The sequence below is a fragment of the Chlorocebus sabaeus genome, chromosome 11, assembly GCF_047675955.1.
Source record: "Chlorocebus sabaeus isolate Y175 chromosome 11, mChlSab1.0.hap1, whole genome shotgun sequence".
Lineage (NCBI taxonomy): Eukaryota > Metazoa > Chordata > Mammalia > Primates > Cercopithecidae > Chlorocebus > Chlorocebus sabaeus.
The window spans coordinates 1860728-1880328 of NC_132914.1; the positions used below are offsets into that span (position 1 = coordinate 1860728).

The 19601-nt window shown below is 47.2% G+C and overlaps 2 protein-coding genes across 5 annotated transcripts in view; one reads left to right on the forward strand and one right to left on the reverse strand.

Annotated features, from left to right (window-relative positions):
- Positions 1-2814, reverse strand: part of FBXL14 (F-box and leucine rich repeat protein 14) — a 37830-nt gene extending 35016 nt beyond the window's left edge. For 2 of the 4 annotated variants that reach the window (XR_012094424.1, XM_037988414.2), the window contains exon 1: positions 844-2814. Coding sequence is in view for 3 of the 4 variants with exons in the window: in XM_037988414.2 (XP_037844342.2) it covers positions 844-2037 (1194 nt within the window). In the remaining variant the exon portion in view is untranslated. Of the gene's footprint in view, positions 1-838 lie in introns of all 4 variants that reach the window. The other 2 variants (XM_037988415.2, XM_007967158.3) reach the window with 2 other exon arrangements.
- WNT5B (Wnt family member 5B) overlaps positions 1-19601 on the forward strand; it is a 124464-nt gene that overhangs the window by 61985 nt on the left and 42878 nt on the right. The window lies entirely within an intron of this gene.

The window sequence follows — 19601 nt, forward strand, 5'->3', positions numbered from 1 at the left end:
ACGGATGGAGGCTGGGAAGAAGCCAACACAAAAAGACGGACAAACCCAAGGGCATCTTTCCAGTCTAGGCACAAACATGTTTCAGTCTCAAAATATCTCTCCTGTAGAATTCCAGGGCTTCAGAAAAAAAGTAAACTAAAACGAGGTAGCCAGACATATATATGTATATATATATAATTTATATATATATAATATATAGAATATATTCAGCAGAAAAAAAGGACCATGATTTCAAATTTTTCCCAAAAAAAATTTTTTTTAAAAGGAAAGAAGATTAAGAAAATGAAATGAGCGTGAGTAGCAGAGTACTGTAAGAGGAGGAGTGATGAGAAGAGACTGGGATTAGTTACAAAGTGGAAGAAGGGTGAAAAGGCCTTTGTAGCTGGGTTTGCTTTTTATACATTTGAAAATAAAAACCAGATCACAGTATTCAAATGAAAGCTGAAGTGAAGGCAGACATTTTCCTCAACTCCCCAGGGTTGAAAAGACAGTCACTCCCCACCCCCATTTCCAGTCACAGCAGTGGGGATACAGTAGCTGAATCGGTCCTCCACCCCCTGCAGGGGAGTGGGTGGGTAAGCAGCCGAGTCCATTCTCCATCCGCGGGGAAAAGGAGCTGGGAGTAGGGTAGGGTAGGAACCCCAGCTGCAAAGAGAATGGGCTGGAAGCCGGGAGGGGGCTGGAGGAGGGAGGAGAAATCAAGCCTGAGGCTTCTGTCACAGCCCCATCTCATCCGCTGCAATGATCTGTGCATAAGTGTGCGTGTGAGTGTGCGGGGGCGGTGGTGATGGGAGGATGAACAGGGCGGGACAAGGGGAGCTGGTGCTGCCGCCCTCACCTGACCTTCTCACTGTCCGTCATCTGCCAGAGTCCCAGGTTGAGTACCTTGAGGCAGGGCAGCTGCGTGATGCGCTCCAGGCCGCGCTTGGTGATTCGGGTGCAGCCGTACAGGTCTATGCCGGTGAGCTGGCTCAGGTGCTCAGCGATCAGCTCCAGGCCCTTGTCCGTGATGCGCACACACTGTCCAATGTTGAGCGTGCGCAGCCCGTGCATCTGCCGCACCATGCGGTTGATGCCATCATCACTGATGTGGCAGGAGCAGAGGGAGAGAGACTTGAGGCCATCCAGCCCCTGGGCTATGTAAGCCAGACTCTGGTCTCCCACCTTGTCACAGAACGACACATCCAGCCCCGAGAGGCGCAGGCTGCCCATGGCCAGATGCATGATGCCCGTGTCACTGATGTTGTCACAGGAGCGCAGGTTGAGGCTGCGCAGGCTGCCCATGTGCGACAGGTGCAGGAGGCCAGCGTCCGAGATGCCCCCACAGAAGCTGAGGTTGAGGAGCCTCAGGCCCGTCAGCCCTCGGGAGATGTGCTTTAGAGAAAGATCTGTGAGCTTCTGGCAGTCCTGTAGCGTGAGCTGCTCCAGGCCCAGGCAGCCCTCCGCAGCGCTGCGCGTCATGCCGGCCAGGTGCCCGATGCCGACATCCGAGAGGTGGCGGCAGCTGCGGAGGTTAAGGCTCTTGAGGCGCTGCAGACCCCAGGCGATGAGCAAAAGGCCAGTGTTGGTGATGTTGCTGCAACCCCCCAGCTCCAGCACCTCCAGGCCCTTAAGATACTGGGCTATGCGGCCCAGGCTGCTGTCAGTGATCTGCTTGCAGAGGCTCAGGTTGAGAGCGCGCAGGGAGCCGATCTCCTGCACAAACGCGTGGCCCAGCCCGTTGTCGGTGAGGTTGTAGCAGCCGCTGAGGTTGAGGCTCTCGATGTTGGCCATGCCCTGGATCACGTAGCTGAGGCTGCGGCGGAGGCTCAGGATCTGCACGCGGCGGATGCCCCGGGCCTGCAGGCTGGGGAACAGCGACGGGTTGGCCCGGCGCAGGTGCAGCTTGGCCTCCACCCCCCGCCACACCGACTTGTGGTAGGCGGCGTCCCGCCAGGCCGTGCACACCTGCGCCGCGCGCCCCTTGTCCCGGACGTCCAGGTAGCCGAAGATCATGGCCAGCAGCTCCGGGAACAGGCAGGAGATGTGGGTCTCCATCTTCCTCCTCCCCCCTCCGCGGCGCTGGGGGGAGGAGGCGCGGGCCCCGCCGCTCCGGACTCGGGCAGACGACGAGAGCGCTTCTCCCCAGCCGCCGCCGCTGCCGCCGCCTCGGGCCCAACGGCCGGCCCCTCCCCGCCTTCCGGCTCCGGCCGCCGCCGCCGCTCCTCCTCCTGGTCCGTCCGTCCTTCCTTCCTGCCGGCTGCGCCTCCGGCCCGGCCCTCCCCCGCCCCGGGCTCCGCGCGGCGCTCACATCCCGGGCGGGGAAGGCGCCTCGCTCTCGCTCCCGGAGGCCGGCCGCCGCCGCCTCGGCTCTACCCACGCCGCGCCCGGGCCGCGCCGCTCCGCCCGCGCCGCCGCGCCCACGCCCCCTGCCGCATCCTCCGCCTCCTGCCGCCGCCGCTGCTCCGCGGGCCGGCGGGCGGCGAGGGGGCCCCGGGGGCCGGGCGCACGGGCTCCGGGCGCGGAGGAGGCTTCCTGCTGCCTTTGTCTCTCGCCCGCTTTTCAAACCTCCCAGCCCCGGGCCGCCCGCACTCCGCCGCCCAGGCGGGGGGACCAGGAGGCCAATCCCGGCTGGCGGCGCGCGTTCCTTCTCCCCCGCCGTCCGCGGCCACTTGGGAGCTGCCGGCCCCCGCACCGAGGACGCCGCGGCCGTCCGGCCGGAGCGCGGCTCCGCGCAGACCCCGGGCGAGCAGGCGGGCCGCGCGTTTGGTAGCGCCCGGGCCGGCTCCGGCTCCGCCGCCCTGCAGCGCGTCCCCTCCGCCGCTCCCGCTCCCCCGCGCCCGCGCAATGGTACGGGCCTGCGCTGCCGGAACTGTGGAGCCGTTGCCCTGGAAACCGAGTTCGGCCTGGTCCCGTGGCCCCTGGTTTTTAACCCTGTGGGCGCCGTGCGGGAGCAGCAGCTGTCAGCCGAGCGCCGCCCCACCCGGCTGCTTTTCACCCCGCAGCCCGTTATTGAGCCGTTCCCTCTCTGGGCCACGCCCCAGCCCCGTTCCTTCTTTTTCTTTGCTGTTGAAGTCTGCGCAACCCCTTCCCACAGTTTACCCCTACAGTCCCTGACCCTTACTTCACACCCCTCTCCCTTGATTATCCCTGCGACAGCCTCCTCCTATAGCGGTGCTCAATAATCATCACCCCAACTCTCCTATTCTTGCTGTCCCTAATGCCCCTTAACACCTCTCATTATCACACCCCCTGCTTCCCCGGTTGGAGCTGTTTCCTACGACTCCTTTCTCTCCACTCTTGTGTCTTAAATTGTAGAGAAACTGGGCTTTACTCATCTTAAACAATGACCCCCTCCAGTCGGTGTTCTAGAAATTTCTAGAATTGTCTGTACTTCCTTCTAGCATCTTCTGATGGTTTCCAGACATGCTGTGTGTGTTCCCCTCGGTACTGGATATATCAAAACTTCCCTCTACCTCTGCAGGCTGCTGCACTACCAATACCCTCAGCCCAGTTTGCTTAGAGGGGAACAGCCTTCCCTAAACCTTGTTTTAGGAGCTTTCGCCTTGTCATCAGCCTTAGACTATCAGTTGCATGGCTCAGTTGTACTGATAGTCAATATATTCGTATATGCTGAATCTAGTTTACTTTTTGATGAAAATGGAATGACAGTTGAACTTGGTTTAAGACAGTCCAGTCGTGTCTGTTGGTTTATCAACTGTTTTATGGAAACAGGGCACAATTACATTCTAGGATGTAGCCCCTGGGTCCTCAATGTCCGTACTAAGGATAGAATTTCAGAAGTTTCATTTTAACTACCCCCAAACCAAGAATTTTTGGATCAGAGAAAATGACCCTCTGTATTTTAATTTATGGATCCACACAACTAGATACAACACAACCGGATTTATCAGAAAGGGAAAATGGTTTCATTGATTCTTTGAGGACCTGAACAAGATTTGGAAGGGGTTCGATGTTCAGCGTAGGAGAGTAACTTTCGCTAAAGCAACCAATATTGGACCAAATACGTACAAATTCAGTAATAGGCATACTACACCTTTTACACCCCTACCACTCCTCTTTCCTAAATCAGGAAATGCAGGAGCAAAAATTCTCGCCAGCTTGTTACCTCACCCACATTACACGCAGTGTGAAGCCCATAGATTTTTATAACCTTCCTGAAAAAAATAGACTGTACTGTTAGTCATCCAGTACCTCCAGATGTACGGTGGCAGTAAGTGTCACGATTCCGGGGTATGCCTGGGCTTCACTCTTCTCCTGGGGGTTATCTAGGCTTTTATTCTTATCAGTCACTTCTGCCTAAACTTTGACCTTAAATTCTGCGTGAAAGTCACTTTTTGGTTGTTCTGTGCACCTGGATGTGTTTGGATTGATGTCAAGGCCTTAATCCAAAGCACCTTCGTGTAACTTAATCCTGTTTAATACAAAACAAAGTACCCCACACATTTGGGGGGAATTTTAGACAGGGGGCCTGACCAGGCTCAGACTAAGAAGGAGTTTAAAGGTTTTCCTTCTCTAGAAAGGCCTTCGTTCTCAAATCTGAAGAGTCATTCAGAGGCATCTGGAAGCACTTTCTCTAGAAGTTGGCTGTCTGGTCCTTGTTCTAGCAACAGTTTTTCTTGACTTGAATTCTAGAATCTTACTAACACAGAGCCTTTTATTTAAGGCACTCAAGGATATATATTACAAGGATTTTCAGCAATAAATAGGAAAATATAGCATCAAGAAGCATCACAGAAAAAGCTTTCTGGGGAAAAGGAACTAGGGCATAGAATGAGCCGTATGCAGAATCTGAACACCTGGTGCCTATGCCACGGGCGAAACAATCCCCTTTCTGGGTCTCGGTTTCCTTGTGTTACACCAGGGTGATTTGACTAGGTAATCTTCAGGGACCTTTCCAGTAGGAACACCGTCAGGCCAAGAGCCTAGCATACCGTCTCCTTAGCGTATGGAAGTATACCTTGTTCCTAATGCAGGCTCCAGATATTAAGAATAATTTCAAATGCAGTAACTTCTTGGGAGTTTTGGTTTATGCTCAGACTTAGGACCCAAAAATATATGGAGAGTATGTATAGATAGGAGACTGATTGTCTGGCAAAGATATATACCAATGAAGAAAATTCCGTGGCTTGCTCTTCATATTTTTAAAACTTGTTGAGATTTTTGTATATGATTTAACAAGTTGCAACCAGAAGTTTTTTTCTGAATAAACTATAGCCTATTTAAAAGCAGAATTGATAGCCTTGTGTAGGGAAGTCTCTCCAAAGCTTTACCAAGAATTTTTTTTTTTTAATTCTAGATTTTTCAGATGGAGTGTGCTTTTCACCTGGGTAGGGTGAGAGGCCCAACCCCAAGATCAGGCTTACCTAAGGATTCATACTTTCTCCTTCAGAAGGGGCACACCTGGCAGGAAACATCAGAAGAGCTCTGGAGTTTTTAACTCCTCATTCAAGAATATATATGTATTTCCAAAACTAGTGGCCCAGAGTCTAGTTTATGGGTTGGGTCGAAGGAGTTAAAATAGGCCGGGCAAAGTGGCTGATGCCTGTAATCCCAGCACGTTGGGAGGCTGAGGTGGGCTGATCACTGGAGGTCGGGAGTTCGAGACCAGCCTGGCCAACATGGTGAACCCCAACTCTACTAAAAAAATACAAAACTATTAGCCGGGCATGGTGACACATGCATGTAATCCCAGCTACTCAGGAGGCTGTGGCATGAGAGTCACGTGAACCCAGGAGGCAGAGGTTGCAGTCAGCTGGTACTGTCCCACTGCACTCCAGCCTGGGCAACAGAGCAAGAGACCTTGTCAAAAAAAAAAAGTTAAAATATTTTGTGTCTATTTTCCTTGAACTCTAATGTATCTTTGGCGCAATGCCTGCTATGTGGTAGACATTTTGTCAGTGTTGTTGAACTGACATGAATGAGATGGATAATATAAATAATCTCTTTATGTAAGACTTCATACATATCGAACTTCTTGGAGAGCTGGGCAGCCATTAGTAATCTGAGGTTTATAATAAAATGCTGCCTTTCCAACTTAAAGGTTTCTTGAGAATAACATTCATTCTATTGCTACGTGTTTCTAAGTAGGAGAGCATCACTCTCGACACTTCTTGGTGACAGAATATTAAAGATAAGAGAGGGTGAGGATTTGATTCACTGATTGCAACTAAAAGATTTAAGCAGAAACAATAAACAAACAAAAAAAAAACCCTATTTAAAAATGGGCAAAAGATTTAAGTAGACATTTCTCCAAAGAAGATACCCAAATGACCCACAGCGCGTGAAAAGATGCCCAACATCATTAGTCATAGGGAAATGCAAATGAAAGCCACAATAAGATACCACCTCATATCCATAAGGATGGCTACTATTAATAAAACAGAAAATAACAAGTGTAGGTAAGGATATGGAGAAAGTAGAATCCTGGTGCACTGTGGGTGAGAATGGAAAGTTGTGGGCCAGGCACAGTGACTCACACCTATAATTCCAGCACTTTAGGAGGCTGAAGCAGGAGGATTGCTTGAGCCTAGGAGTTCAAGATCAACCTGGGCAACATAGCAAGACCCCATCTCTATTACAAAAAATTGTGCAGCTGCTATGGAAAATGGTATGGCCATTTCTCAAAAAATTAAAAATACCATATGATTCTGTTTCTAGGTATGTACCTAAAAGAATTGAAAGCAGGGGCTCGAAGAGCTATTTGTATATCCATGTTCCTCGTAACGTTATTCATAATACCAAAAGTTAGAAGCAACCTAGTGTCCATTGACAAGTGAATGGATAAACAAATTGTGGTATATACTCACAAGGGGGCTGGGCGCGGTGGCTCAAGCCTGTAATCCCAGCACTTTGGGAGGCCGAGACAGGTGGATCACGAAGTCAGGAGATCGAGACCATCCTGGCTAACACGGTGAAACCCCGTCTCTACTAAAAATACAAAAAACTAGCCGGGTGAGTTGGCAGGCGCCTGTAATCCCAGCTACTCGGGAGGCTGAGGCAGGAGAATGGCGTAAACCCGGGAGGCGGAGCTTGCAGTGAACTGAGATCCGGCCACTGCACTCCAGCCGGGTGACAGAGTGAGACTCCGTCTCAAAAAATAAATAAATAAATAAATAAATAAATAAATAAATAAATAAATAAATCCTCACAAGGGAATATTATTCAGCCTTGAAAAGGAAGGAGATTCTGACACATAGTACAACATGGATGAGCCCTAAGGACATTGTGCTAAGTTAATAAGCCAATCACAAAATGACAAATACTATACAATTCCACTTATACGAGGTATCTAGAGTAGTCAAAATTATAGAAACAGAAAAAAATAATCATTGCTAGGGGCTGGGGAGAGGGTTGATGCGGAATGAGGAGTTGTTTAATGGGTATAGAGTTTCAGTTTTACGAGATGGAAAAGTTCTGAAAATTGGTTGCACGAGAATGTGAATATACCTAACACTACTGAGCTGTACACTTAAAAATGGGCCAGGCGAGGTGGCTCATGCCTATAATCCCAGCACTTTGGGAGGCTAAGGCGGGCGGATCACCTGAGGTCAGGAGTTCGAGACCAGCCTGACCAACATGGAGAAACCTCGTCTCTACTAAAAATACAAAACTAGCCGGGCATGGTGGTGCATGCCTGTAATCCCAGCTACTCGGGAGGCTGAGGCAGGAGAATCACTTAAATCCGGGAGGTGGAGGTTGCAGTGAGCCAAGATTGTGCCATTGCATTCAGCCTGGGCAATAAGAGCAAAACTTTGTCTAAAAAAAACAAAAACAAGCAAACAAAAAAAAGGTTAAGATGACAAATTTTATGTTATGTGTACTTTGCAATTAAAAATTTTAAAAAGATTTTAGCAGGACAAAGATTTTGAAATAAAGATAGAAAAGAAAAAGAGAAAAATAGGTGAAAAGTATTCTCACATCAACAGATTGCCAGGAACCCCCTGAGATATTTGAGATGTTCTTCCAAATTGTTAGCTTGCTGTATCTTGTAAATGTAGGCTTAGGATCATCTTTATCCAATACCGTAAAAGTAAGGGCTTGTGATCTGGGTAGCGAGAGCCTTCCTGTGAGGGTGAATGTGTACTGTGTTGTCCACACTGGAAAACTCATGGAGGTGAAAGAGAGTACTAAGCTATTACTATTCACCCCCGATGGATGGTCATGCCCTTTTACTCTTGAAATGGGGTTGCCATTTGTGATTTGTTATTTGCAATGTTTGAGTGTTAACTGTAATAGGTGTTTTTGTAGTTTCAGGCACCCAACCAAATAATTAGAAATACAGTAATACAATAATCTCGGGTATCAGGTATTGTTTGTTCAGTGTTGACAAACACCTTAGGTACTTGTTACAAAACAGGTAGATAGAACAACTCTGGAAAAATACAGTGTGTTGTAAATGTAGCCATTTCCAGGTCACTGAACACTTAGAAAGATGGGTTTTCAATTTATTCACTCATTCGGGCTGGGCAGGGTAGCTGTAATCCCAGCACTTTGGGAGGCCAGGGTGGGAGGATCACTTGATCCCAAGAGTTTGAGACCAGCCTAGGCAACATAGCAAGGTCCCATCTCTACAAGAAATAAAAATAAAAATAATTAACCAGGCGTGATGGCACGCACCTGTAGTCCCAGCTAGTCAGGAGGCTGAGGCAAGCGGGAAGACCACTGGGCCAGGAGGTCAAGGCTGCAGTGAACTGTGCTCGCACCCCTACACTCCAGCTTGGGTAACAGAGCGAGACCATCTCTCAAGAAAAAAAAATTCAGGAAAATATTAATACAAATTATATATATTGTTCTGTGCTATGAAATAAACGAAGATGTAGAAGATTATGTTTTTGCCTTTAAGAACTTGGGATCCAGCAGGTGAGCTAGAAAATACCTGTGACAGTGGCAGTATTTGTTAGTGTTATTAGTGCCAGCAGAGTGATAGAAATAAAGTTCTCAGTTTGGAGGATCCATAGTGAAACCAAGAATTTGAATAGGTGTTGCTGGGAAGAATGTCATTACATTACAGTGGAAATTTTATTAGAGAATAGGCTGAAGTTTTACGTCGTTTAGAAAAAAATAAGAACATTAGAATAGCAACCATATATTGTCATACATTGTTATGGATATTCCATATCGAGGCATCAGTTGTGTTAATCTAAAAAAATCACTTTCCCAAAGAATTCTTAGCTTTTATTTTTCCCAAGAATAAGAGATCTGGCTGGGCACGGTGGATCATTCCCGTAATCCCAGCATTTGGGGTGGCTGAGGTGAGAGGACTACTTGAGCCCAAGAGTTCAAGATCAGCCTGGGCAACACAGGGAGACCTTATCCCTACAAAATTAAATTTTAAAAATTAGCCAGACACAGTGGTGCACACCTATAGTCCCAGCTCTTCACAAGGCTGAGGTAGGAGGATAGTTTGAGCCCAGGAGGTCAAGGCTGCAGTGAGCCGTGATCACACCAGTGCACTCCAGCCTGGGTAACAGAGAGAGGGAGGAGAGAAAGAAAAAAGAGAAACCTTTATTTTAACTCTTATGTATTTGGAATTGAAATTCAGTATCTTATCTAAAGTCAGAAAATTTTAATTCATGGTCTGGACTTTGCAACTGTTTTTACAACCAAGATTGCCTCAAAAAAAAAAAAAATTTTTTTTTTGTTTTAGTCAACTCTCTCCTCATGTGCCCCATTCGTCTCTCTAACAGTAGAACCAGACAAAGATGGAAAAAGAGAGAAGTTCAAGTGTTCTGCCTGCGGCGTCCACGTGTGACTCTCCCCTACATGCCCGTGCCTTCTGTTCCCATTTCCCGTGAGCTGTGTTCACACCACACTTGGAGTCTGAAGCTGTGTGTTTGAGTCCTTGCCCTCCCGCTGTAGTCTGTTGCATGACCTATGGCAAAGTCACTCAATTCTTTGAGCTTCAATTTCCTCATCTATAAAACGAAAGTGATTGCCGTTCACAGAGCTGTGGTGAGAATCCGTTAAGAAAACATCCACCAGCAAGGAAAGGCCTGGCATACCTGGCACATAGTAGGGACCTGGTAAATGCTGCTTTTGTTCTTTTCTTTTATAAAGATGCACTTTGAAAAAGAAAAAAAAAAAAAACTCTCACATATGTGCCTCAAAATGATACAGATGTACATTTGCTGACAGTTAAACTTTTTTTAAACTTTATTTCCTGTTTCAAAGAAATGTACAGGTTCGAAGCTGGGCGCAGTCGCTCACGCCTGTAATCCCAGCCCTTTGGGAGGCCGAGAGGCAGGTGAATCACAAGGTCAGGAATTTGAGACCAGCCTGGCCAACATGGTGAAACCTCGTCTCTACTGAAAATACAGAAAATTAGCTGGGTGTAGTGGGGGGCACCTGTAATCTCAGCTACTACTCAGAGCTACTTGGGAGGCTGGGGCAGGAGAGTAGCTTGAACCTGGGGTGCGGAGATTGCAGTGAGCTGAGATCGCTCCACTGCACTCCAGTGTGGGCAACAGAGTGAGACTCCGTCTCAAAAAAAAAAAAGAAAAAGAAAAAGACATGTACAGGTTCAAGGACTAGAAACATAACAAAAGTGTAGGAGCATAAGAGAATGATCTTTCAGGTAGAGCCAGCCATCTGCTTGCATCTTATCTTCTCCTCCGTAAGTCAGGAAGGGCAGCATGTTCCATTCACCCACAAAGAAATAGTCCAGAACTCCTCTTCTGCCAGACATCCATCCATCCATCCTGTGGCCTTGGACCTATGGTTTCACTACCAACTCTTACTCTTTCTTTCTTTCCTTTTTTGAGACAGAGTCTCACTTTGTCGCCCAGGCTGGAGTGCAGTGGCTCAATCTCAGCTCACTGCAACCTCCACCTCCCGGGTTCAAGCGATTCTCCTGCTTCAGCCTCCCAAGTAGCTGGGATTACAGGCACCTGCCACCACACCTGACTGATTTTTATATTATTAGTAGAGATGGGGTTTCACCATGTTGGCCAGGCTGGTCTTGAACTCCTGACCTCAGGTGCCCCACCTGGCTCAGCCTCCCAAAGTGCTGGGATTATAGGCATGAGTCATTACGCCTGGCCCAACTCTTACTCTTTCTTTTGCTTAGAGCGGTGGTTCTGAAGCTTGACTAGGCATCAGAATAAACTTGAGGGCTTCCTGATGCAGGATATCTGGGGAGAGGCCTGAGAATGTGCATTTCTCACATTGCTGTCAGCATCACTTGGGAACTGGGGATCACAGAACTGAGAATCACTGACAGAACCTCCTAGTACCCATCTTTTTTTTTTTTCTTCTTTAAAACTTTTGTTAAATTATACTTCTTAAAAGCTATCTCTTTTTGGCAAAATAAAAAGAATATAGGAAAAAACTATAGTCCCCCGCCCCGCCTCCATCTTCTGTCTTTTAGATCATAAATGCCTCTGATACAAAGGTTGAAATTTTCTCCAGTGGTAGGGTGAAAAGAACTTGGGTTTTACAGTCAGATGAATTCTAGGATAAAATCTTGACTCAGTCACTTATTAGCTCTATGACTTTGGACAAGTTATTTAACCACTAAGAGCCTCAATTGTCTCATCTATAAAATGGACTTGTGATTTCCAAATCTTGGGAGTTTTGTGAGGGTTGACTGGGATAATGTGTGTAACCTCCTAGTACAGTGACAGACCATAATGAAAACAGCCTGATGTTTATTGAGCATTTATGAGTAGTAGGCCTTCTTTTAATGTCTTTACATATATGAACTTACCTAATTGTCACAACAGCCCATTTTCACAACCTATGAAGAGGGTTCATTATTATCTCCATTTTACAGATGAGGAAAGTACGGCCCAGAGAAGTGACTTGCTCAAGACCAAACAGCTGGCTGAACTGGAATTTGAATTCTATGATCTGGATCTAGAGCCCATATCCAAGCCACCAGGCTTTGCTGTTTTAACAATCTAAGTTTAGCATTCCACCTTGCTAGGATGCAGTTACTCTGTGATGCCACATAAAGAGAGGTCCATGACACAGAAAGATAAATGCCACTACATGTTCTCACTCGGGCGTGGGAGCTAAAAACAACTGAGCTCATAGAAATAGAAGTAGGGGTGAGGCATTGTGGCTCACGCCTGTAATCCCAGCACTTTGGGAGGCCGAGGTGGGTGGATCACTTGAGGCCAGGAGTTCGAGACCAGCCTGGGCAACATGCAGAGACCCCCCATCTCTACAAAAATACAGAAATTAGCCTGGCATTGTGTGCACCAGGCAGGGATCCCAGCTACTCTGGAGGCTAAGATGGGAAGATTGCTGAAGCCCAGGAGGTTGAGGCTGCAGTGAGCTATGATCACACCACTGCACTCCAGCCTGGGTGACAGAGGGAGACCCTGTCTGAAAGAAAGAAAGAGGCTGGGAAGTGCAGCAGGGAGGGGAGGACAGGAATAGGTCGGTTAATGGATGTAAAATTACAGCTAGACAGGAGGAATAAGTTCTAGTGTTCTAAAGCACTGTAGGGCGAATATAGTTAACAACGTATTTGTTCAAAAAGCTAGAAGAGAGGATTTTCAGTGTTCCCAACACAAAGAAATGGTTTTTGAGGTGATGGATATGCTGATCACCCTGACTGGATCCATTATACATAGCCTACATGGATAGAAATAGCACTCTGTGCTGTATAAATGTGTACAATTTTTACACATGTCAACTGAAAACAAAAGGGAAAAAGATGTGCAAATATGTTTTGAGATCTTTAAAGTGCCATGTAAATGTATGGTATGTTTTGCTTGTTAGGAGTACTGCTCTCCCATTAGGTATTTGAACAGCTCCTCATAAAACAAAGTACCTTTGGCTTGGGACAAAAATAGAGTTAACAGTGAGTGTGATATTGACCACACTGTGGGCAGGACCTGGTCACGGTGAGGTGTGGTGATCGTGCAAAACACTCGAAGGCTCTGGTGGGTGTGCTAGCCAAAGTAGGTCATAGTGTGTTGGGGGGGGGGGTAGGGGAGGGGTGTGAAAGAGAGAGAGAGAGTGGGTGTGTGTGGGTGTGAGAGAGAGAGAGAGAGTGTGTGTGTGTTTGTGCCTGTGTGAGTGTGTGTTCTGCAGGGTAGATATGCTGCTATCTGTTTTATGCCTTCAGGCCCACCGCTGACTGTGGCCCTGCATGACCAGGAATGTGTTTGTGTGTAATTATGTCACCCTCTAGCGGTGACTTCCTTACTAGCCCCTTATCCTTGAAAAGCCCACTCTGGTGTCGGTGACCTCTCTTCCCAGTGACAGCCCGGGAGTAGCACTTCAGGGAGATTTTGGCATGGGGGGGCAGTGGCAGGAAAAGCGGGGTGTGGCCGGGCATGAAGAGAGTGACAGGACCTGGGAAGAGGGAAGAGGACAACTAGGACTAATGATTAGTGTATCCCTGCAGAGCAGAAGGGGAAGCAGGCGAGGCAGAGCATCTGGAGCGGGAGAAGAGAAGGCGCTCTCAAGGGAGGCTCTTGCATGTCAAGTTTTGTCAAGTGCCATTTTATGTTTGTGGGGTGGGATGATTACCGCAGCTAGAGTTCTTTCCAGAATGTCAGTTCTGAGGGCCGAAGTGGGCATGGAGAAGCAATATTTTAAAGCAGTTTCAATTCTGTTTTCCAAGGGAAGTAGGCACAGGCTTAGAGACCGCCTACAGCTGACTAAATTCCAAACTGTCACCACCGTGGAGTGGACTGCAGACTTGGCTGCTTCTGCCTAGCCTGGGGCTGTGTTCTCTCTGCCAGTAAAAGTCATTTTTATCAGGATTCACATAGGCTTTCGCATGTTGATAAATATTTCAAAAGACAAGAAGGAATCAAGATCAGTGTTGCTCAGAGCGGATTTGGAACTCCGAGTTAGGCGGGACCCTGCCGTCTAAGGCCTGACTGAGCCAGAGTGCGAAGGGTACTCCCTGTTGGAAAAGGTGCTGGCGCCAGGCCAGGCTTTGCTGGAAAGTCCTATTTGGATGAGCCAGAACATTTGCATTTCTTACATAATGTCAGACCCAGAGGAGCTTTAGGGATCGGCCCTGCGGCAGAGCTCACAGCCAGGTCCCCTTTTCCGCCAAGAGGATAGGGTTAAAGGTTAAAAAAAAAAACAGAATCTCAAGGGGCAGAAAAGCAAAGGCTCAGCCGTGCCAGCATTAACTCTTCACACCCCAGAAAAGAGCGTTCGGAGATAAAACCACACCTTTATGTCACGTGATGCCACTGCCTTCCTGAATCCAGTCATTCCTGAAGAGGTCAGTAACGCCAAGCACTGGCCTTCCCCCTTGTGTGCAGGAAATTAAAGAGGCATGAAAACCCTGTCCACATTTTCTCTAAAGTTGGAACAGCTTGCCTGGGGCTTCAGACTGAGCTTCAATCTCAAGCTTCAGTGAGATTCTTTGTTTATTTTTTATTTTTAAACATACTATTTGGCCAAGCCTGGTGGCTCATGCCTGTAATCCCAGCACTTTGGGAGGCCGAGGCAGGCAGATCACTTGAGGTCAGGAGTTTGAGACCAGTCTGGCCAACATGGTGAAACCCCATCTCTACTAAAAATACAAAAAGTAGCCAGTGTGGTGGTGCACGCCTGTAATCCCAGCTGCTCAGGAGGCTGAAGCAGGAGAATCGCATGAACCTGGGAGGCGAAGTTTGCAGTCAGCTCAGATCGAGCCACTGCACTCCAGCCTGGGCAACAGAGCAAGACTCCGTCTCAAATTAAATTAACCAACTAACTAACTAACTAACTAACTTTACTATTGAAGACCAAAGAGTTCAAGTAAGTAACATAAGAAATCAGTGGCTACCGTTGTAACCATCAAGAATTCCTTAATGGGCCAGGCGCAGTGGCTCATGCCTGTAATCCCAACACTTTGGGAGGCTGAGGCGGGTGGATCACGAGGTCAGGAGTTCGGGATCAGCCTGGCCAACATGGTGAAACCCCGTCTCTACTACAAAAATTAGCTGGGTGTGGTGGAGCACACCTGTAATCCTAGCTACTCAGGAGGCTGAGGCAGAATTGCTTGAACTGGGGAGGTGGAGGTTGCAGTGAGCTGAGATCACACAACTGCACTCCAGCCTGGGTGACAGAGCGAGACTCTGTCTCAGAAAAAAAAAAAAGGATTCCTTAATTTAACTGGTTCAGGGAACCAAAATGAGAGTTGTCACATACTAGTAAATCTTAGTAACCAGATGACACTCAAAGCAGGGTGTAGATATTTAACAAAAGCACTGTGTAGACATTTAATGACAATAGTTGCTTTTTGTTTGTTTGTTTACAAATGAAAATAAGGCATAGAATGAGAAGCCACTTTCTCAGGTCGCGGGAACAATTGAGGTTGAGTTCATCTCTCCTCCACCTGCCGAGCATCTTGGAGTCTCCCCACCCAGGTGCACACTCAGGATTGCAGTCGACTGTTATTGTTGCCTTTATTTATTTATTTTGAGACAGAGTCTTGCTCTTGTCACCCAGGCTGGCGTGTAGTGACGCGATCTCGGCTCACTGCAACCTCCACCTCTCGGGTTCAAGGGATTCTCCTGCCTCAGCCTCCTGAATAGCTGGGACTACAGGCATGCCACCACGCTCAGCTAAATTTTTTTGTATTTTTAGTAGAGATGGGGTTTCACCATGTTGGCCAGGCTGGTCTTGAACTCCTGACTTCAGGTGATCCACCAGTCTTGGCCTCCCAAAGTGCTGAGATTACAGGTATGAGCCACTGCACCTGGCCTATTGTTGCCTTTTTACTTGATATTTCAATAAATTTGTGAACAGTTGGAATGGTAAGAAATTCGCTACAGTACATAAAGGTTTGATCACTTATTTATTTATTTATTTATTTATTTATTTATTTATTTATTTTGAGATGGAGTCTCACTCTGTCGCCAGGCTGGAATGCAGTGGCACGATCTCGGCTCACTGCAAGCTCCGCCTCCTGGGTTCATGCCATTCTCCTGCCTCAGCCTCCCGAGTAGCTGGGACTACAGGTGCCCACCACCATGCCCAGCTAGTTCTTTATATTTTTAGTAGAAAAGGGGTTTCACCGTATTAGCCAGGATGGTCTCGATCTCCTGACCTCATGGTCTGCCTACCTCGGCCTCCCAAAGTGCTGGGATTATAGGCGTGAGCCACCGCCCCCAGCGATCACTTAGACTGCTATGATTAGGATTGCTCATTTATATTCCTGCAATAAGAGAGGAAAAGGAGAAATTTCAAATGGAGTGATTGTGTATGTCCGCAGGCATGTCAGTAGCTGCTAAAGTGCTATGGGAAAATGGAAAACACAATCTTTGGGATCCCTCTTTCAGCCACTTTCCTGCTTTTATATCTATAAACTTTAAAAAGTAGGGCATACTTTAAATAATAGTATACTAAGAAATTGTCACCACTGGCAGAGCTAAAATTGAGTCAGCTTGCCTTGTGATTTAATCAGAAACGTGTCTTAGTCTGTAAGCTTCACTACAGGAAATGCCCAGGAGCTGCTAATAAAGTTTAATACACATTTGCTTCCTTAATACTATGTCAACATCCTGACCATCACAACTTTCATTGTAAACATACTGCTTATTAAAAACACCCTGTAAAATGTCACAAACTAATAGAAAGTTGGGGCTACTACATAAATTAATATGCTAACTAGTATTTTTCAGTGTTATATAGTATAAGATAGTAAGTGCTTAAATATGAGCATTTTGAAATTCTCGGCCAGCATAATCCCATGAGTTATCCATGGCTCAGGGAGAGAGCAGGTGGTTCACTTCCAACTATGGGTTGTGTTCCAGACTAAGGGTTTTTGTTTGTTTTTTTCTTTTAAAGAAAATCAAGTTTATTTTTGAAACTGTTCATTTTAATTCTAAGACAAAGCTAGAAGGCCGGGCACGGTGGCCCACTCCTGTAATCCCAGCACTTTGGGAGGCCGAGGCGGGTGGATCACGAGGTCAGGAGATCGAGACCATCCTGGCTAACACGGTGAAACCCCCGTCTCTACTAAAAATACACACACACACACACACACATACACACACACAAATTAGCCGGACGCCGTGGCGGGCGCCTGTAGTCCCAGCTATTCGGGAGGCTGAGGCAGGAGAATGGCGTGAACCCGGGAGGCGGAGCTTGCAGTGAACTGAGTTCACACCACCACACTCCTGGGCCGGAAAAAAAAAAAAAAAAAAAAAAAAAAACAGCTAGAAAAAGAAGAATGGAAGATATGGGGAAAAAAAAAAAAATTTGTCAACTGTCACTGTCCTACCGTGGGAAAGAAATGTCTTGCAAACGGAAAAAAAAAGTTGGAGAGAACGAGAAGTTTGTGGTGTTATGTAAGAGGAAGCGCCCAGATTACATATAAAAGTCAACTGTTTCACGCCCTGTTCCTAAATATTAGGAATGCAAAATACGTGGTGGGAGTAAGTCAGAGCCTGTTTCCCTAAATATTTCTTTTTTTTTTCTTTTTTTTTTTTTTTTGAGACGGAGTCTCGCTCTGTCGCCCAGGCTGGAGTGCAGTGGCCGGATCTCGGCTCACTACAAGCTCCGCCTCCCGGGTTTACGCCATTCTCCTGCCTCAGCCTCCCGAGTAGCTGGGACTACAGGCGCCTGCCACCACGCCCGGCTAGTTTTTTGTATTTTTAGTAGAGACGGGGTTTCACCGTGTTAGCCAGGATGGTCTCGATCTCCTGACCTCGTGATCCACCCGCCTCGGCCTCCCAAAGTGCTGGGATTACAGGCTTGAGCCACCGCGCCCAGCCAAGAAGTAGAAAATTCTATCCTGAATGAGTGTGTGCCTGCTAGAATATTTCCTAGTATTTCCTAGATCCTTGTTGGTTGACTTCCCACCCACAAACCCCCAGAAGAAGTAAACTGTCTCTGAATATCAGAATAAACAACAACAATGAAACAACTTTTATATTTTCTTTTTTTCTCCTTTTTTTTTTTTTTTGAGACAGTGTCTCACTCTGTTGCTCAGGCTGGAGTGCAGTGGTGTAATCATGGTTCACTGCAGCCTTGAACTCCTGGTCTCAAGCTATTCTCCTGCCTCAGCCTACCAAGCAGCTGGGACTACAGGCATGCACCACCACACCCAGCGAATTTTTAAATTTTTTGTACAGACAAGGTCTCCCTATATTGCCCAGGCTGGTCTCTAACTCCTGGTCTCAAGTGATCCGCCTGCCTCAGCCTCCCAAAATGCTGGGATTTCCGGCATGGGCCACAGTGCCCAGCTGAAACAACTTTTAAAAGGTATATTAGAGATCCAACTAGATTCTACTCTTGCATTTATCTACAGCATATCAATTTGGTTTGCCCATGGTTAGGTGGTTCTTGGTCTGGGTCTTAGTTTTATGGGTCTACACATATGTGAAAACTCATCAAGCTGTATATTTAAGACTTGTGTGTTTTAGTCTGTGTGTTTTGTTTCAATTTTTAAAAGTTTTTATTTATTTTTTAAGTCAGAAGGGGTTTAATGGGTCAAGAAAAGTTTACTTCTGTGCATATAAATTATCTCCAGGTGTGTTTCTTCAAACAGGGTAACCAAATAGGGACAGATTCTACAGTGGCTGCTGCCTAGAGTTTTACACAGATGGGAACATGACCGTACCCCTGAACCCTCCACCCTTCTCTTGCCTGTGATTGCCACTCCTTCCCTGGCCTTTTCTGGCCTGGCCGCTTTCGCTGCTGAACTGGGGCAATGATTTTGTTTATCTTCATTACCCTTCACCTTGCCAGGCCTCTGTTCATCCCATCCCTCAGCCCCTAGTACCATGTATACAGTTAGCACTCAAGAAATATTGACTCTAATTTTGATTGATTGTCTCTGGTTAATAGGTGTTGGGGGCTGGGTGCGGTGGCTCATGCCTGTAATCTCAAAACTTTGGGAGCCCAGGTGCGAAGATCACTTGAGCCCAGGAGTTCAAAACCAGCCTGGGCAATACAGTGAGACCTAGTCTTTATTTATTTTTTTTTTTCAAAATAATTTTTAAAAAATAGGGCCGGGCGCGGTGGCTCAAGCCTGTAATCCCAGCACTTTGGGAGGCTGAGACGGGCGGATCACGAGGTCAGGAGATCGAGACCATCCTGGCTAACACGGTGAAACCCCGTCTCTACTAAAAATACAAAAAAAAACTAGCCGGGCGAGGTGGCGGCGCCTGTAGTCCCAGCTACTCGGGAGGCTGAGGCAGGAGAATGGCGTAAACCCGGGAGGCGAAGCTTGCAGTGAGCTGAGATCCCGCCACTGCACTCCAGCCTGGGCCACAGAGCGAGACTCCGTCTCAAAAAAAAAAATATATATATATATATGTGTTGGGCTGGGCAGTGAGTATGGGAAAGAAGGGGGAAAGGGAGCTTGTTTCTAATATACAGATGGGGAGAAGTCTGGGGCTGCGTAGGAGCTGGGGTGAAGAACACAAGGCATGCTGATTTTGCCTCTGTCTTTGACGATGTTTTCTTAATGTTGGAAAAATGCAATAGTTTTATCACTTGCCACATACTTTCCCATGCTGTTCCCCACTGAACCAAATCAGGTCATATTATACTTGCTCTGTTACACTGCGCTGTTTTCCATTGACTTTTTGGTTATTGATATTGGCTTTTAGTCTTGGATATGTGGTTTCTTTTCACACAAACATGAATACGTTGTGCCACTGAGATTTTCCTACGGGTTCAGTCATTTT